The sequence below is a fragment of the Corythoichthys intestinalis genome, chromosome 9 (genome assembly GCF_030265065.1).
Source record: "Corythoichthys intestinalis isolate RoL2023-P3 chromosome 9, ASM3026506v1, whole genome shotgun sequence".
Taxonomy (NCBI): domain Eukaryota; kingdom Metazoa; phylum Chordata; class Actinopteri; order Syngnathiformes; family Syngnathidae; genus Corythoichthys; species Corythoichthys intestinalis.
The window spans coordinates 16,663,219-16,676,418 of record NC_080403.1 but is presented as its reverse complement, the minus strand read 5'-3'; the positions used below and the strand labels follow the sequence as shown (position 1 = coordinate 16,676,418).

Sequence of the window (13,200 nt, the reverse complement as noted above, 5' to 3'; positions counted from 1 at the left end):
CTGGAAGTGTTTCGAAGGTACAGACAAAATAGTTATCATGCAGCCCTAATCTACATATGTGCCTTAATCAACCCAAAACAATTTAATGGCCCGATTTATGATTACATAATCGGATCGGGACATCCCTAATTAATCCAATTTGCGGTACTGTATTGACTTTTTAACCAGCGGGCTGAAGAAGAAAAAAAGGCAGCTTTAAACATTTGTCAAAAATTTCAACTGAGCAGGCGCCGACTAAAGGGGATTTCACCCAGGAGATTCAGAAATTGAGAGCGCCAGGATTTGTCATGAGCACAAACATTCACTGTGCACTGTAGGAAAACTGGACCGCAAAAGAAGAATAAAAACATTTTATTGAGAAGATTTTGACAGGAAGCAGCCTTCCTTCCGCTATCTAGTGCATTTTCCACTTGTCTTCCCACAGCGTGACAGCCACTCCGTGAAGGAGGATGGCGCCGAGGATGAGGAAGGTGCTGGCCACTGGGCCCAAGGACAAGAGGGCGCCAGCGGCATAACAGGCTCCCAGCGCCAGGATGTTTCCATAGCTGGCCAGCGGACGCAAGCTGACGCGCGCTCGACGCACCGCGGGATTCCCGGCGCCCAGGTAGCGCCGCCCCAGACGGCCGGCCAAATCTGGCCTCGAGCACAGTTCGGTCATCTGACCTTCGAACTGAAGAAAGGGGGTTCAAGTGGGCGGTTGGGCTCGGGGTCGACCCGTTTCGGGACGAGTCTTACTTTGGCATTGAGCAGACAAGACAGCCGGTACAGGAGGCGTACCAGCGAGGCGTTCTCGTAGCTCCTGATGGGCTGAAGCTCCGGGTCGCCTCGGTACGTCACGTCCCAACGGCGCAGGCCGTTAATCATCTGCGGATCACATGTGTCAAAATGTCAAAACAGTTGAAAAAAGTAGCAGTACTAGTACAAAAAAACAGAAAGAGGCGACGTGGCGCACATTGCATTTTTCAGCAATTACATTTGTTGGCATACAGTAGTTACTCTTCAAGGCCAGGACATATTAACCCTAAGGCACTTCGCAGGGCTGAGGAAGCTCTACTTTGGTGTCTGGCACGCCAAGCTTCACATATGACTTTGCCTAACGAGCGAGCCCACCAAGAGCAAATAGTCTAGGACGGCACCTGCATCCTTCCCAAGTCTGTGAGGACCGGGCCGTTTTCTCCCATGGCACAATCGGGCAGCCGCTCCGACTCGCCGTCGTCCTGATCAGAGGTGGCGTTGGCGATGAGCTGAGTCAGCTGACCCTGGTTCAGCTACAAAACAAAACAGGAAATGTCACTCCCATCAAGTAGCAATTCATGCAGCCACCAAACTTTTCTCAAACCAATTGAAAAAGGTTCCAGAACAATAATGTTCAAAAGACAACTTAGCGCGCTAATGCTTAGGGGCAATCTGCGTTTGGACAGACCTTGAAAACAGTGCACAAATTCTCCAGCGCTCGGTCCAGGAACTCGTGAGTCTTCTTTAGACACTCGCTGCCATCGTCCGTCTCGACACCGCAGAGGCCATTGTCAGAATCGGAGGTCGGTGCTGCTAACCAGCTCAGGAAAGACTTGTTGGCCGCTGCGTGACCAGACCGGTCTGAGACGCGCTTGGCCGTCTGTCTGGCTCTCGCAATGACCTGGACCAACTTCAGAACCTGAGCCGGATAGGAAAAAGCACGTCAGGTGGATCGGAGACTAAGCGAGGGATGGGCTGGCGCCTCGCCGTTCCTCACCTCGCTTCGCAGCTCGGGGCCAAACATCTGCTTGTAGCGGCAGTCCTGGCCTTCTAAGGCGTATACGTGACTCTTGACCCGAAAGACTGCGTCCGTTGCAGCGCGTTGGCGGGCTGAATGGAAGCCAGCCCCCTGGCCGGGCGTAAGGTAGCCTCGCGGCTGCCGGTGGTGCGGAACCAGCTCTGGCTCCAGGAACAGCTGCTCCGCTGCATACCGAAACCCGCAGCGTCACTTAATCAATTTGGGTTATCTATCCTAATATTGATTTGCTTGGCAATATTAGCTGCAGTTTTTTTAAATACCCCAAATAATAAAGGTAAGCTAATCAAGCACATGCAGATATTAGAGAGAATTAGCCCAAGTAAACATTAGATCAGTGGTCATGAGACTTAAGAAGGAAAAAAACAGACATCAAAATGACCCAGCCCTATTCGATCGCAGCTGGACTTTTCTCGGATGGTCAGACCACCCTTAGCAGCGGCAAATAAAATTAAGTATTTTGTTTGAAATCAGTAAGACCTGAAGGGCCTGTTGAGGTCACGCTAGAGAAATGATGAAATAACTTCCGGACGGTCTTCCTGCCGCGGAACACAAGTAACTGGATAAACAATCGCCTTGAGGACTTTCTGCTCAAAAGGAAAATTTTGAGGTTGCAGGATCCATCACAGCAAGCGGTCTAACCACCGCTAGTGTCTTGTTTATCCGCTACCAGAGACACGGACGACTGATACCTGTTTAGTTTACGAACAGTGTCCGTCCCCCAACTGTCTTACCCTTGTGAATGATGTCTGCTAGGTCAGGCTGAGAGAAGACTTTGGCCACTCTGAAGAGCATCAGGGCATTTTTGGCGTTGACCAGGTCGGTGCGCACGGCTCTGTTGAGGAAGACCTGGAAGAGTTTGGTGTAAACCAGCAGGTTCTCCTGAACAAAGGACTCCCTGCCAGTGCGCTACAAGTTAGGTTCGGGTCCAACTGGTCGTATCAGAAAAAGCGCTGCCGGGGTAACCCACCATCTTTCTGGGTCGCTTCCGCCACAGCGGGCCCCCCGGTCCTTGTCGTCAGCGTATCTCCATGGCTGAACGAAGCTAAGCCACGTCTCCAGGACCTGCGCAAAGCAGATGCCGGCTCAAAGGCAGACAATCCCACCTGACACCGTTTAGGAGACGGGACATACCGCTCGGAAGGATGCGTCCAGAGGCCAGTGGCCGAAGCAGTGCTGCAGGAAGAGGAAAAGCTTCTGCTGGACGAACCGCTGCAGTGCAACCCTGAGTCACACACGTCAGGTCACGCTGGACTATGAATACATTTCCAGGAGCGCCTCGGCTTTTTCATTTTGCTCCCTTTGAATGTCTCCCATCTAATTTTTCTGACACATCTTCAGTAAAGCTTTTGCAACTACCGAGACCGAGCCAGTCTTTGACCCCAAGTCTACCTCTGAGATTTAGACGTCGGAAGCAAAATTTTGGCAACTTTCCAGAACAAATCCTCATCTAACAGATCACCTCTTAAATTCCTCAAGGGGGCCAGCGTGAGCGTGCGAGTGGGTCGGCGAGGACGTGGGCTGCTCAGGCTTTAAGCTGTTGGAGAAGGCGTGCAGATGTTTGACCAGCAGGCGCACCGCCAGGACGTGCTCCTCGCTCGGGCTGAACGGTTCCTAAAGGGAAAAGGGACAGAGTCAGACACTGGTGACCGCGCCGGCTTAAATGGACAGCGGCCTCACTACCGCTGACGGAATCTGAGCGCCGGAGAACCGAGGTCTTACGCCGTCCAATCGTTCTTAGGAAATTAAAAAAAAAAACACCAAAAAAAACCCTGGAGCGGTTCAAGGAAAGCGGGACCTCAGCGCTTCGTGACCCGCCATAGCATCGCTCCACTTCATGCACTGGCAAAGACATTCGAAACCGGACGGCTTTGAAGCTGCCGGCCGCAGGTGGACGCCGGGGATGCACCGCCGTCTTTTTGCCAGCCTTTGCTTCACACGACAGAAGGCAGCATTCAAATGAACCCACAAGCAAAGCAAAGCGCATTCAATCATTTGCATTGTCAAGGACACGTCAGGAATAAATTCAAATGTTGGGAATATCTTAATTTTTTGGGACATTTTGTATAGACTCATGTCACAGAAGGAATGATTTCAAGCTCATTTTTCTTGTCATTTTGCTGGTTAGGGCTTACAGATCCCAAAAGCTCAAATTCAGCGTCTCCCAGACATGGCTTAAAAAGGGCGGGACCTTCGGTTCTCCGAGACATCGACTCGAGCAAGCCCTTCGGATCCGTCGAGACGCCGCCTCAAGTGGAACCTTTGGGTCGCCGAGACGTCGCCGTGAACGGGACCGTTAGGTCTCTGAGTTGAAGCCTTAAGAGGGACCTTCAGGTCTGCGAGACACCGCCTCGAGTAGGGCTGGGTATTGATTTAAAAAAAATTCCACAAGGCTACCAATATCTATACCAGTTCCTGAACGGTATTTCTTTGGAGACCAATTTTTTAGATCAACCCCTACAAAAAGGAAATGACGTTACAGTAAAAATCTTGTGTTTCATTTTTTAGATGAGTATTTTCCTGCCCCGAGCAACAGAAGTAATTGGCAATGAAGAATTTCCTGGGCCAAAGTTCATTTGCAAACAGGTGACTGGTTTGTGTCTCCAAACGCTCGACACTACGTACGTGAAATCCGCAATGTAGAGAGTAGGGGTGGGAACCCCTCACTATATGATACAATTTGCGATACAAAGCTCACGATATGGCGATTCAACGATTATTGATGCATTGGTCAGGAAATCATGCTAAAATAATCTACAAAACAATAAACAGAAAAAAACCTTTGCTGTAAATTGGAACGAGTTTATCGCTAGTAGACGTATTCGCTGCCACCCTCACAGTTCAAAATGGATTGGACGTCTATGGCCGTAAGTGGCAGGCAACGAGGTAATTTTGGGGGCATTTCAGGTCATTGTCTGTTGATTTTCAGAGTCACTTTTTGTCGATTTTAGGGCATTTTATGGGTCACTTAGTTGATTTTGGGTTACAGAACAGGAAGTGTCCCAGGAATCTCCCAAATGAATAGGCAGGTACTCTAACTAAACCTGTAAATGCCCTTAAATGAAAAGAAAGTGACCTTTAAATGACCTGAAAATTATAAAGAGTGACTAGGAATGCTCTGATTTGGAATGAATGAACGCTCATTCGCCCTCCCCAGTCTTAATGGATTGGGCGTCGGGCACCGTCAATGGCAGTCGGAGTTAACTGAGACACTATTATGGTGTAAGATTTTGGTAGCTACTTGATGGTTGCTTTTTTTTTTTTTAAACATTGACACCTTTTTAAAACAATATCTCGAATCTTAGCATGAGTGTATCGATAACCTTTTAGAATGCAAAGTATCACAATGTCACACCATTTCAATATTTTGTCACATTCATAGCAGAGAGAGTTAGAAAGACAACATTAGTTAAACTATATAGACATTTAGTTAAGGGATGACGTTTTCCGCCTGATATTGAAACGTCCGATTGTGCGAGTAATCTTTGAACGTGGCTTTTAATTTCGCTTTACTTCTGGTCGTCTGTCGGCAATCATCAGCCGTTTATCCATCAAACTCATCAATTGTGGTTTATCATGTGTTTGCTGTTACGTGTTATAGTCAAAGGACTGCAATAAATAAATCATTTTAGTGGAATAGGAGTCCGAATGATTTCACAAGAGCGGAAAGAGCAGGCGGCAATATGGGAGGGGACATTTTGCTAACCTGCTGTTTTGGCAGCCGTATACTGACAAGGCAGAGGACTAAGCCTTGATAAATGGAGTTTATTAAATTTTGCCAAACTTTGGGACACTGGAAAAGGTACTTTTAAAGTTCTCCCTGCTAAAGCTAAACAATATCTCTAAGCACTTTGGGTGAATCTGTGGTTAACGTTAACAGCCCTCTTTCAGGAAAAAAACAGACGTGTGGTTACGCTACTCAATGTTAACACAGATGCACGAGTTCACACGTTTATTTATCCCACTTGTGCAATTACGTGAACCCCTAACGCCATTATCCTCGAGGTACTGAAACTTGGGACCGAGAGGCGGGCCCTGTTTCCATACTACTCAGCCCTAGCCTCGAGCGGGACCTTCGGGTCGGCAGGGAAAAGCGGGACCAGAAGTGGCTGCAGTGGGCAGGGGCGAGTGAGCGTGCGAGCAAGCGAGAAGGTTCAAGTACTTGGTAGGTGTGGAGGGTCCCTGAGCCTGGTGGGCTGTGGGGTTGGCACGGCATGCTGGACATACTCAGGCGATACTGGAGCAGCGCCAGCTGTTGACCCGCAAACCCCCAGGGATAGGACCGGGACGGACGAGGAGAAGGAGGACGGCACAAAGAATGACAAGAGGAGAAGGAAAAGCAGGAGGTGAGTCAGTCAGGAGGCCAGAGAAGGGACAATCAGGACAACACAAGAAAGCTACATGGAGACAAAAAACAAATCTTGACATCTTGTCATTTTTCAAACAAAAATTTGCTAAAGATGACAATCATTTGTCGTGTTGACAGTGGACAGCCTCAATGATTGCCAGCCTTCTCTGGACTTTCATCTGGCCCGCACTAAAACCAGACCACTGCTACATCACTGGTTACGGTTATTATTGTATATCCGCTAAATGAAAGAGGACACCATTTAAGGCCTGCTGTTTAGATCAAAGGCCAGCTTCAAACTGTTTGATCCACTCTGAAAAGTAGAATGACTTCAGGCTGACCTTTGGACCGCACGACAACGCGTGCAGGCGGGGCAAAGCCGGAGGACCAAAAGCCGCCAGCTTCAGGTTAGAATTAGGGACGGAAACACCAGGCGCGACGCAGGAGACGAAACAAAGGCACAATGTTTCCGAGGTGGCTGGTGAAGGCGAGTGCAGTGAACGAGGAGTCGGTGAGATCCGCTTACCTTCACCTGAGGAGACTGAAGCTTCTGGTACATCTCTAGAGAGTAGTGATGCAGCCACATTTCCACGAAAATCTGCCGCACAAAGACTCAAGACGTTTGAAGGAGTCCCTTACTTGGCTAGAGCGGCGTTTTGCGTCCGTCACCTGCAGCAACGTTTCCGATCTCCAGATTTCTTGGGCGGCCGGGTCGGCGTTGACCGACGGCTGGTGGAATATGTGCTGCTTCAGCAAACTGGGACTGTGGACGCCGTAAGCCGCCAGGGAAATGTTGGCCGATCTACAGATAACAGCGAAACCCGCGCCTTGACACATCTGGCGTTTTTTTGTGCAGCGGTGACGGGCAGGCAGGTGCGAGCGCTTACCTCGGAGAAGGTGCACTGACCGATCCCCTGTTGTCTGAAAAGGGGGAAGGGGGTACGTTCCCTTCGGTAGGCAGGAAGTACTTCAGGTACATGTCCACCAACACAAAGTAGGCGCTGTCAGCGGTGCCGCCGTATTGGCCCGAGGGGAAGCTCTGCAACATCGTCCGGACCAGGTCAGGTTTAAAGCAGGAGTGTCAAACTCATTTTGCTTAGCAGGCCACCAGAGATGGGTAGTAACGAGTTACATTTACATGAGTAACTTTTGAAGAAAAATATACTTCTATGAGTAGTTTTACCAAACCATTCTTTTTACTTTTACTTGAGTAGATGTGTGAAGAAGAAACACTACTCTTACTCAGATACTTTGGCCTGCACCAGAGTGGCTATATTTTTGCCAAATGCCCAAAGTGTCTCTACCAGTTTTACCAATGGCATACCCCACGCATGCTATTTTTAAACCGTGACGTCGCATCGTAAAGCGGAAGTAAAGCAGAAGTGGGACATTATAGAACCGCCCTTGCATATAAACGATGTTAATTCTACTACTTTTCTCTGGTAATCTTTCAAAAGCGAATATGCCGATCACACATTGCTTTTTTGGAACTTGTAGAAATGACTAGACATTTCGACATATGAAGGATGTTTTCTTCATACGTTTCCCGAAACCAAAAAGTAAAAAAATGTGAAGAATGAATCAACTTGCGCGGACTTTTAACGGCAGCTCGGTGAACCCATTCACATTTCATATGCAGTAAACATTTTGTTGGGTTGGCATGGTCTTTCAGAGGACAAAGAGGCAAGCCATTTGGATATTTTTAACTTATTTTTTAGCGTGACATTGTACCGTACTGCTTCTGTCTGACAATGAATGACCTGAAAAGAATTAAAATGGTATCTGACTGCCAGTTACCTTTTCTGTTGTAAAAAAAAAAAAAAACGTAAGGGGGAAGTGTAAATAAATTATAAAATTAAAATTTTAATCAATGAAAAATTAAAAGTGTTCGTTGGCTGTCACTGAGAAGCATTTGCGATCGCGACACAAAACTAACTAAATTACCCCCAAGAACGGTCAGAGACGTAGGACAACCAGAGGATATAATATATAAGAAAGACTGGGCTGGTGGTAAAGGATAGGGCGTTGAAACAGGAGAATGTCATTGTCAGCCGCGTAAGAAAAAGGTGTCGATAAAAAAGCTAAGGCTATGCTTAGGTCGGCTCTTTTTTTTTTTTTTTAACCACCTTTTTCAGCCCTCGACACTCAAGCCATCTCTTTGACTGAACATTATTATGTTTTTCCAAATCTGCCTGTGAATTTGGCAACAGGGACATCATTTTCAGAGAGAATTTGTAGGTTTAGCTCTGGAAACATCTTCTTCGTACACGATTTCCATTCATTTCCTATTGGGGACAAACGGTTGCGTGTCCCCCCCCCCCCCCCCTTAGCAACAGTAGCTAACGTTATGAATATTAATGGGCGGAAGAGACGTGTTGCTTGCGGTACGCCATTAGATGTCACCACAACAATCATGTGACTATTATACCAATCAAATGTAACAATAGAGTCCACGACCACACAAAAGTTTGCCATGGCAAGACACCCCAAGTCCGGTGATCAATCACGCGACGTCTTCAAAGTTCCCTCACAAATACACAATTTCATATAGCTTTGAAAGCACACATTTCAAATTCTGTCCTAGTTTTTATTTGGCACGCATAGTAAAATCTTTATTTCATTTCATAGTAATAATATTTTACCCACTAGAGGGTACTCATGCTCTTGGGAGGGGTAATGTTTCAGTTTGGGTGGATTTTTTTGGTGTCATATGGTCATTTAATTGCTTTTAGGGACGTTGTCCTGAAAAAATATGCAGTGATCCCTCGTTTTTCGCGGTTAATGGAGACCAGAACCCACCGCGATAAGCGAAAAATCACAAAGTAGCACCCCAACCCTCCCCTCCAAAAAACTTTTTTGGGGAGTGTGTCCAATGTATTTATTTAGATTTAGCATTGTAAAGAGATACATAGAAGACTTTTTCACATTTTTTCCCAAAGTATAATTTAAAAAACATTTATGTACATATATATTTTAATAAATGTTTTTAAGCACTTCAAATGTAATAATTCTGATAAGTTTTTAACATTTTATTGTCTCAACAAATTATTTTTAAACAAGAATAAAGACAGCAGAAAAAAATATTGGCTTTATTAAATGCTTAATTGAGTGAGTCCACTCAAATCTGCTCAAGCTGATCACTTACACACGAGTTGCCACAGCAACTGTTTAACAAGTTAAACAATGATTGACGCATGCGGCGCTTTGAAGTTTGCTTCTCTAACAAGATCAAGCATTAAACCTCCGTCAACCATCGTTAACTTTACTAAGCAACTCCAGCGCACTGCCAACAAAGAGCAGGGACAGGGAGAGTATGCGATCGGCTCGGGACAGCTCATCTGTATTTATTTTTTTAACTGCAAAAAAAATTCCGCAATGGAATGTGGGCGCGAAGTAGTGAGGGATCACTGTATAACCTTGTTAAAAAAAATTTTTGTAAATAAAAATTAAAAAAAACATGAAAGCAGTTACAGTAGTCATTACTTCATTCTTTTCAATGAATACTTTTGAGTGATTTTTTTTGGGATGACTCCTTTTATTTTTACTTGAATATTATTATTTTGAAATATCGCTACTCTTACTTGAGTAACTTTTTTTGACTACTCTATCCACCTCTGCGGGCCACATACATGGAACTTCGATCTCGTGTGCTAGACCAATTTATTTTTGGCCAAATAAGTGAACTCACTGGCTGCTATTGACTACGTTAGACGTCCAATCCATTTTTACTGGGAGGGCCAAAATGGCATTTAAATAAGCATTCACAGCCAGTCCTCCCAGTTTAAGTGAATTGGACATCGATCATTTTCAATGGAAGCCAAACAGTTCATTTTGCATCACTTCTTTGTAATTTTAGGGTGCTTACAGGTCACGCAATGTATATTCTGGATCATTTCCTGTTAATTTTAGGGTCTTTCTGGGCTATTTACCGTTTATTGGTCACATTTTTTTTTTCAATTCAATTTCGTGTCCCTTCCTACTGGTTTTTGTGGCATTTTTGCTCACTTTGTTAGATTGTGTAATTTACCAGTCCCTTCCTGTAAATTTTGGGTCATCTCTTCTTGATTTTAGGGCACTTATGAGGATCCTCCAATTCATTGGTCACTCCCTGTTTGTTTTAGGGCCTTTTGGGTTACTGGCTGGCGGCCATTGATGGCGCTAGACATCCAATTCATTTTGACTGGGATGGGCAGATGAAGGAATGTGACTCCTGACACAAAAGTAAGCTATGGACAGTTGTGCATGCACTCGAGCCCACAAATCTTAAATCTCCAATTTTACGGCACCAAAGTCAAAATAAAAGCATGTGATTCTATATGTACAGTATAAATAAGCTACAGGCAGAACAACCCTACGAGCCGGATTGGACCTCCTGGTGGTCCTCTTCCGGCCCGTGGGCCGTTTGTTTGACACCATTGCTTTCGGGTTAGCCTGCATGCCGGCATGTGCTTCTCTCACCTTTGGCGTAATGAGACAGGACGCAAAGTAGAACATGAAGAATTCAAAAGGATCTGCACAACATTAAGGAAAAGACCAAGTTGGCTGGAGTCGAGCCAGTGTCAAAGCCGGCGAGGGCTAGCTGAGGCGCAAAGGATACTCAGCATTAAGTTGGGCGTCAGCACGCCTGACATGGGAAAGTGCGTCCGGTTGTGAAAGAGCGGACAATCGGGGACGACGCCTTCCTGAATGCACGTCCTCACCGGAGCCTGCGCAAAGGCGTTGTCGGTCAAAAAAAGCCGCCCGACGCATCGACGCTGAGCCTCCAATAAAGGAGCAAGAGATTCAAAGGCGTCTTACTGGTAGATAATTGACTGGTACTTCGTATTTGTATTCCTCAGCTTGAAGTTTATACACAAGTTTCATGACGGGCCCACTGGCGAGGCAAAAAACAACATCAGCTCACGGTTTTGCTCAAACGCAGAGCAACAGTGGCCAAGAACGCTCACCTGGGCATGAGGAAATCCACCACAGGGGCAAAGTCGGGGCATCGCGAGTGAAGGAGGCGCAGGTTCCAACCTCCCAGGACACCGTCCAGACTTCCAAAAATGTTCTCCGTCAACCAGGAGAAAATAGCGTGCAGGTCCTCCATGATGCAGAAGAGAAACGCCCTGTTAGCTTTTTTTCTCCCAATCAATCTCCATTCAAAAGTTGTACCTTGGCGTGATGGTCGTCAATGATCTTCACCAGATCTTGACATCGCTGAGTCAAAGTTTTGCTGGGCGAGTCCACTTTCAGGTTGGCCTAAAAACAGCATGGATCAAGTCAGTCATTCGATCGATTAATCGACGAGAACGCATTTGAGAATCCATTCGGGATCTAACTGACCAGGAGGAAGCCGGGATGCTGCAACCCCGGGGCGGCCATTGAGAACGCTCTGGCCAACGTGTCTTTGGAAGTAGAAAAGACAACTTAAAGCAAGAAACAACAATATTGGTAAGCGCCCTTTCCCTATTTGGCTGGCTGCGGGACAATTTGGAATGAAGCCGTTTAGGGATCAAACTATCAAAGTAGATACTGTAAAGTCACAACTTGACAAATGAGATGCTAAGCTGTCGCGTTAGACGCTGCCTACTTATCACTTATGCAAATACGATAATAATAAAAAAAGGCATTTTGAAAATCTCGAATGACGAGCTCCCGGTCGGCCGCAAAGAAAACTTTTTCTACTAAAACAGCGTTTAGCACCGCACCAAAGCTAGCTACTAGCCTGCGAGAATGTCAAAACACAAATTACTGCTCCTATGTGAGAAAACGTCATCGTTGCCAACGTCACCAACTTTTTGCGCGTCTTCCAAGATAATGAGAAATTCGTCCAAAAGTTTATCTTGTCTTCAAAAGTCAAACAGCACTTGAGGAAACCGCTCTCAGAATCGGCTTTCTCTTCTTCGTTGCAAATTCTTCTTCTATGGTTTCAACCAAAAAAATACAACGCACTAGCGCCTCGTCTCACCTGAGTGGCGAAAACTGTGAAGTAGCAAAAGCCTTTCTTTTTCCATCAAACAAAAGGGAGTTCAAAAGTTTTTACACTTCAATTGAAAAAAAGGGAGTTCAAAACTTTTAACACTTCATTCAAAATATATAATTTCAAATAAAAGTATTATTTTCAAAAAATATATATTTAATATTATTTTTAGGTGAGGGCAATTTTATTTTTACATAAGATTTTTTTCTTTGATTGAAAATATTTTTTTGATTGAAGCAACTTTTGGGGGGGATTTAATGATTTAGACCCAAATTTCCTACCCATAATATGTCTCAAATCCAAAAAGGATTGAAAACATTTTCAATGAAAAATTGTGTTCAAATGCAAATTTTTGGGTCTCAAATATTTTTTGCATAGAAACATCTTTTACTATGATTGAAAAAAATCTTTTTTGATTAAAGTGATTTTTCTTTTGAAATATGTTTTTTTTTTGTTTGAAGCAACTTATTTTCTGATTTAATTATAAAGACACAAAATGTGTCAACCCAAAATGTGGCCCAAACTTAAAAAATTACTTCAATCCAAAAAGTTGTTTCAAAGAAAAATATTTTTCAATGCTATTTCAGTCTCAAATTTATTTTTCAGTTCAAACACTTTTTTTTTTTTTTGATTGAAACGACTTTTTTTCGATTGAAAATATATATTTTGATTGAAGAAACTATTTATTTTATTGAAGCACCTTTTTTTTTTTTTTTTTGATTGAATAATAAAGACACAGGGGCAGCACGGTGGCAGAGTGGTTAACACGTCCGCCTCACAGTTCTGAAATTAAGGGTTCAATCCCCTTCTTCCTGTGGGGAGTTACCATGTTCTCCTCGTGCCTGCGTGGGTTTTCTCCGCAAGGGCGTAGGTTTGCATAGGGACGATAGGGACATAACACTACCAACTTTTCCGGATGCTTTAGTTGTCCCCACCAACTTTTGAGCAACTTTATTTGAATTATATAATGATTATAATTGATGATAATTCATTCATTCATTCATTTTCCATGCTGCTTTTTTCCGCACGAGGGTCGCGGAGGTGCTGGAGCCCATCCCAGCTATCCATGGGCAGTAGGCAGGGGACACCCTGAACTGGTTGCCAGCCAATCGCAGTGAT

At 45.0% G+C, this 13,200-nt stretch overlaps 1 protein-coding gene across 3 annotated transcripts; it reads right to left on the bottom strand.

Annotated features, from left to right (window-relative positions):
• Nucleotides 1–324: 324 nt before the first annotated feature.
• Nucleotides 325–12,038, bottom strand: smpd4 (sphingomyelin phosphodiesterase 4). 3 transcript variants are annotated; one of them, XM_057847004.1, is made up of 20 exons: nucleotides 11,897–12,038; nucleotides 11,445–11,506; nucleotides 11,274–11,360; nucleotides 11,066–11,202; nucleotides 10,917–10,992; nucleotides 10,717–10,825; nucleotides 10,578–10,630; nucleotides 7,007–7,158; nucleotides 6,789–6,921; nucleotides 6,652–6,717; nucleotides 5,934–6,023; nucleotides 3,234–3,385; nucleotides 2,906–2,996; nucleotides 2,742–2,836; nucleotides 2,506–2,669; nucleotides 1,733–1,938; nucleotides 1,424–1,654; nucleotides 1,137–1,268; nucleotides 736–864; nucleotides 325–670 (listed from the first exon to the last, which is right to left on the bottom strand). In XM_057847004.1, the coding sequence occupies exons 2-20, from the start codon at nucleotides 11,481–11,483 to the stop codon at nucleotides 395–397; spliced, it is 2,418 nt and encodes an 805-aa protein (XP_057702987.1). In that variant the 5' UTR covers nucleotides 11,484–11,506; nucleotides 11,897–12,038; the 3' UTR covers nucleotides 325–394. The 3 variants fall into 3 exon arrangements, with proteins under 3 accessions (XP_057702987.1, XP_057702986.1, XP_057702988.1); XM_057847003.1 differs by having other exon boundaries at nucleotides 326–670; nucleotides 6,646–6,717; XM_057847005.1 differs by lacking the exon at nucleotides 5,934–6,023 and having other exon boundaries at nucleotides 328–670; nucleotides 6,646–6,717.
• Nucleotides 12,039–13,200: the final 1,162 nt, after the last annotated feature.